The following is a 5692-nucleotide window of genomic DNA, read 5'->3' on the forward strand; positions in this document are numbered from 1 at the left end:
AAGATATTCCATAATAATAAAACTGTTGAATTGTTATAAAAATAATACCAAAATGGTTTGTTATAAAAGTAATACGAAAATGGTTTATTAAAAAAATTATTTAGCACGTAAAACTTTAAAGCATCCTATGCATAGCTGAGGTTGGTCGGGACAATTTGAACAATAAGTTGTTGTTTTCTTCAAATTCTTTCGTGCCTTTGTTCGGTCCATTCGACGTCTTTTATTTGCATAACATAGTTTGCATACGCGTCCAATGCTTCTTCCGCAATCATAAGCCTCGTAAAAGCTTTCTTTTTCACTGCTATCTGACTCACTAAGAAATAAGTTTTCAATTTTTCTTTTCGACATTGTAACGAATTAGGGCAGAGATTTTAAGTTATACCGTTCGTTGCTCGGCCAAGATTCAAACTGATTTTTTAGAAAGTGGAAAAATGAGAAACAAATGCGAAGGAATTGAAACAAAAGAAACGAGAGGTAAGACCACCGGATGAGCGACTCGCATTATGAAAATATCGATGGGAGCACCGAGCAGAGAACGCTTGGTACTGCTGCACGCGTGGCCTGACGGAGATTTTTTTCAAAACAGGCGTGGCAGTCAACGTGTTAAACAACCATCGTTTCCTGTTTAACCAACATCGGTTTAATCCATTTATCGTAAATGAAGTAATCGTAGTAAAGATCCTATATTATCATATATCCGAGAAATAATTATCAAAGGCAATTTCTTCATTCGGGAACGAATAAACAAATATCTAAATAAATAATCGAATCGATCTGTCGCCTATCTTCCTTGGAATTGTACTTTTTATAGAAACTTATTCTACGGAGAGTTGAGATTTCTCGTGTACCAAATTTCACTGTTAGCCTAATAAGTTTTATTTATAGTTATTAATTGTGGATAAAATACGAAGGGTTTTCTCTTCCTTTGAAACTTTATTTATTCTGTATAATAGTTCGTTAAAAAGCCTCAGCTGTATTATCGAATAAAACTGCTTTTAACAACCTAAGCTCCACGGAATTTTTAGTAAGGAAAGATTCACTATAACTATAATAAAATAAGCGTAGTTTTTTAAATATTTGGTAACTTCTTGACATTAGTCACGTCTTCTTCGCGTATCCCTCGTTGCATGGAAAATTCGTCAGAGCTTGGTGTAGGATTGGTGGAATTGTATTTAACCGAAACGTTTGTCCCACAGGTCCTTGAAGTTGGTCCTGAAACGAGAAAAACCAAGTGAACTTCCCATTTTCTGCTCTAAGGATATTCCAAGTCTCGTAACGTCTAATAGCTGTACAATATTTACAGTACTTTCGTTTACCGAATATTTGAAATATCTATAACACGTCCAGATGACACGAAAGTTAGCTACCTCCAACAATACTTCAAAATTAAGACACGAGATTACCTTTGGATATTTAATTACGCACATCAATAATAATCAGCTTCCCGACTCTCTAAACTTTGCTTTCGCTTCGTTTTCGTAACAAATCTTATGAATTTTCATCTAGTAGTAACTTCGTCTATGGTAACAGCATGAGCTATCGATAATCAACGCGACACAAGGTCCAACACGACGAACAATAGAAACTTTCCAAGCGAATTAAAACACGAATTTTCCCTGAAACATCTGCGGTACTTTAAAAAACAAAAGTTACATTTCGTACCACGAAAATTTTCAACGGGCATTGAATTTACTAAAAGATTATTGGATCTACGCTATAATACTGAAAACCTAATCGTCGTTCAAATTCAACTCGTTCGACATTTAACAAACTGAAACTTGGCTATATTTAATAATCGTTTAACCTGCGAGAATTTTCCAACTATATTAAATTTACTTGAACAGTGGACATCGAATTTACTAAAATATCAGTGGATCTACCACGGCGTCTAAGACTTGGCCATCGCTTAAGTTCAAACGAATTGACGAAATTGATTCGACCGTTGATAGAAAAAATTACACTTGACACGCGAGAATCCTCGATCGATAGCAGATTCACTAAAGTATTACTGGATTCGCTAAAACGTCTAAGATTTGATCGTCGTTGAGATTGCAGAAATCTCGTGACTTCAAACTTGAGTCTTAATACGGAATCACGTGTAACGTACGAGAGTTTTCGATCAACAGACGTCGAATAGTCGTAGCAAAACATTCGAGATTGGTCGTTTAAGTTCAAGCAACTTGGGCAAGTGGAATTAAAGGAATCACGTACTTGCGACAAAGGCAGATTCCGTTCTCGCAGCGACCTCCAGCTTTGCCCATGCTGAGACAGTTGGCAGCGCAAGCACTATGTTCAGCGACTCCTTTGATGGAGAGAAGGTCGCAGGTCACTCTTCTTTGTCTGTCAGCACGTTCCTCGATATCAGCGTGTTCGAGGGGCTCGTATTCCTCCTCTGAAATTTAAATACCGTCTTTAAGCCTTCTGTCTGCTGCGTATAATAGATGAAACACGGTAATTGGCAAAGGAATCGAGAATTAACGCTCGGATATTTCTCAATAGAAAGACGAAGATGGTGGAGCATTAAAACAGTAGCTGTCTTTAACAATGAACAACGAACACGAATGACAAACAACGTTTTGTCTTTCTGCGTTTATTGGCAATTATTCCACTAATTACCCTTATTATACCCGGTAATTATTTCTTGAATATCTGATAATCATCGAGAAGTATGGAGGGTCCATACAGCTCAGGTAAATATATAGCTAACGAGCGTATCTTTTCACCGGATAGTTAAACTCGTTAGATGATTTTCATTTATCTTGTAAACGTAAAAAGCGCAAGGCTTCTTATTTGTATCGAATTCGTATCGAGTCAGCTAATATTTAAAAGCTGTTGAATGAGAAAATTGAAGATATTAAGAGATTAATATTAAAAGATATTAAAGGATCGAGAAATATGGGTGTTAAAAATTTAATGTTAACGAATAGAACGAACTCTTATTTCTGAGGAATGTTGAGAGATTTTCGTTGAACGGTTGAACATTCGTGATAATTTGCGAGTTATTTAATTAGATAGAAAGTTCACTTACCCACGGGTATTGCCATGATGGCGGCTACAGCCACAAAGAGAAGAGCGACAAGAAAATAGACCTTCACCATTTTGGCTAAAGTTTTTGTGAAAATTCGACGGTAGACTGTGTTCAAGTTACTGACGAATAGACCAAGAAGTGTCTGATGATCGAACGTTAGCTGGCGCGGTTTATATACAACTCCGTGTCCATTGAACCATGTGTGTACAAGTGCATACTCAATGAAGTGTAGTATATAAGGCAATCTCTTCATCAGCATACGGGTAAGTCCCTGAAACCTGGAATGAACTCTTGCTGTGTGATCGCGTCAGATGGATAAAAGCTTATCTCTTTTGTAATTTCTAATTGCTCTACTTCGATAAATATATCTGTGTTACCAGTGTTGAGGAATTAAAGATCAATAGTTATAATCGTACAGATTATGCAATTAGTATCGATAATTCGACGATATTCTATTAAGTTGCTTCGTTTGCGTTTCAAATCAATTAGCTATTTATTAAATATTTTACCAAATGCTTTATTTTATTTTTGATACGTCAGATTTAGAGATTGGCAATTACAATTACATAAATTGTAAAATTAATTGCCACAATTTCATGCTATTCTATTAAATACTTTCATTAGATGTTTTATGGAATATTTTCGTTTAGATCTGTTTTACGATCTCAGATATTGAAAAAATACGTATATAACTCGCCCGACAATTTTTATAACAAATACCTTTTACATTCTCTCATCGACTTTCCACTTAATCACTTAAATAGGAAATAATAATATGCTGATTTCCGAACTGAAATAAAATTCAAAATGTTTTTAAACGATTCTAATAGAATAATGCACAATGTTAATGTTGAACATCGTGAAAATTGGAATAGAATGATCGTATCTTGCGTATAATGGGAACAAAGAGAAATGTTGATTCTCGATGTGTGCGCTTTTTTTATTAAAATTAATCGAACATGTCGTATCAAAATATTTCCATCTTTCTTCGTTTTATTCTTTTTATAAATAATATCTTTACAGCCATGTACATATATAACGTATAATGCTTCTATTCTCGTAATTGAACTGCAAATCTTTTTGCGAGTTTATATCTTTATCAACGTAACTAAATTGTATTAAATATTATAAAGAGATTGAATATTTTATATATTTTTGCATGTTCTTCTATGTTCTTACACTTTCATATTTATTATAAATGCATAATCTACTTGGAACTACTACAAATCCGCAATCTACTTGAAATATTCCAGCAAATCTAAAGTTGCTGTTTGCTACTGGAAATTTTCCACAATGTTCGATAAACAAGTTTTATCTCGTGTTTTCGTATAATTCGTTGCTCCGATTTTTGGTATTTCCAAATTTAAATATACGAACACATGTATGCAAATTGGGGATTCCTAGAGCGAGAAACTTTTGCGCTTAACACCGTTTATACTCTCTGATACCCAATGCTAACAGATAATCGTTAAAGAATTTCCGTTATCTTAAACATTGGGTTTTCCCACACGCATACCATTCCTTTCAATCAGTGTTATTGTCTTTATGATCGATGTTCCGAAGCCACGATTTTTTCCTTTCGTATTTCATAATCTGAGCGTAAATTCCATTTTGAAAATAATATAATTTCACTTTAATGGAAAAAGGTATATAAATAAAGTAAAACTTACTTGCGAACTACGACTACAATTTTCCAACCACAACTGTAAATTTTATAAAATTTCCTTTCTGTCTCTTACAACGGAGGAAGAGATATCTTGAAATAATTTAAATATTTTCGTAGGTTCATCGCATGCGTCTAATAAATTTATAAATCTTTTCTGTTCAACAAATGCCAATGCGGTTGGATGAAAATTTTGCAACCATTCTGATGATAAATAACAACATATCGCTTTCTAAGTGGAAATTAATAAAATATCGGCATGCCCATATTGACAACGTGGATTATTTAGAAATTACAATTTTAATTAACGACTAATATAATTTAACGGGAAATAGAGAAGAGAAGGGCAAGGGCAATACAAGACGGGGAGGAAAGACAAGAAGGTAGCACAGCAAGCAGGCAAAAGACCAACCTTGCAATAATGTGTAGTCATAAGTTGCAATAATTTTTAGTCATTAGTTTTACCTGTGAGAGATAGAATAAGCTGAGGGGGTGCAATACAATAGAGTAGATAAGAGGAGAGGTAGATATATAAGAAGCAAAATAAGCGTAAGAAATGTAAATCGAAAGTTCGTCCAAAGCCGAAAGGCACGGACTAAAAATAAATAATAATAAATAAAATAATAATATAATTTAACGGGAGGGAAAATTTTTCGTTTAAGGTAACGTTACGATACAAAAGTATGATTTATTTTCGATATAAGATGTAAGGAAAGATATAATTAAAATTTTCTTTTAGTTATTTCTAAATATTTTCATCGCGTGCATATTCTTCAGAGACAGAGTACTTGCCAAACCTAGATATTTTCAGAATGTAAATATACTGCTACGTCTTTTTATAAAGTTAAAAGATTTTAATACTTATTTTCCTTCAAGGTATATATACTTGGTATTGACGTAGCTATTTCAAATAGAAGTAGCTTTTCTTCATGTAGACGTAACATTCTCTTATTAGATACTACGATATTGTTTATGAAGGAAAATTAAAAACGCATAAAATA

At 33.7% G+C, this 5692-nt stretch overlaps 1 protein-coding gene across 1 annotated transcript; it reads right to left on the reverse strand.

Moving 5' to 3' along the window:
- Window positions 1–912: 912 nt before the first annotated feature.
- LOC122568241 (defensin-1) lies at window positions 913–4259 on the reverse strand. Its single transcript, XM_043727773.1, has 4 exons — window positions 4208–4259; window positions 3029–3306; window positions 2212–2392; window positions 913–1212 (listed from the first exon to the last, which is right to left on the reverse strand). The coding sequence occupies exons 1-4, from the start codon at window positions 4213–4215 to the stop codon at window positions 1173–1175; spliced, it is 507 nt and encodes a 168-aa protein (XP_043583708.1). The 5' UTR covers window positions 4216–4259; the 3' UTR covers window positions 913–1172.
- Window positions 4260–5692: the final 1433 nt, after the last annotated feature.

Source organism: Bombus pyrosoma, linkage group LG6 (assembly GCF_014825855.1).
Source record: "Bombus pyrosoma isolate SC7728 linkage group LG6, ASM1482585v1, whole genome shotgun sequence".
Taxonomy (NCBI): domain Eukaryota; kingdom Metazoa; phylum Arthropoda; class Insecta; order Hymenoptera; family Apidae; genus Bombus; species Bombus pyrosoma.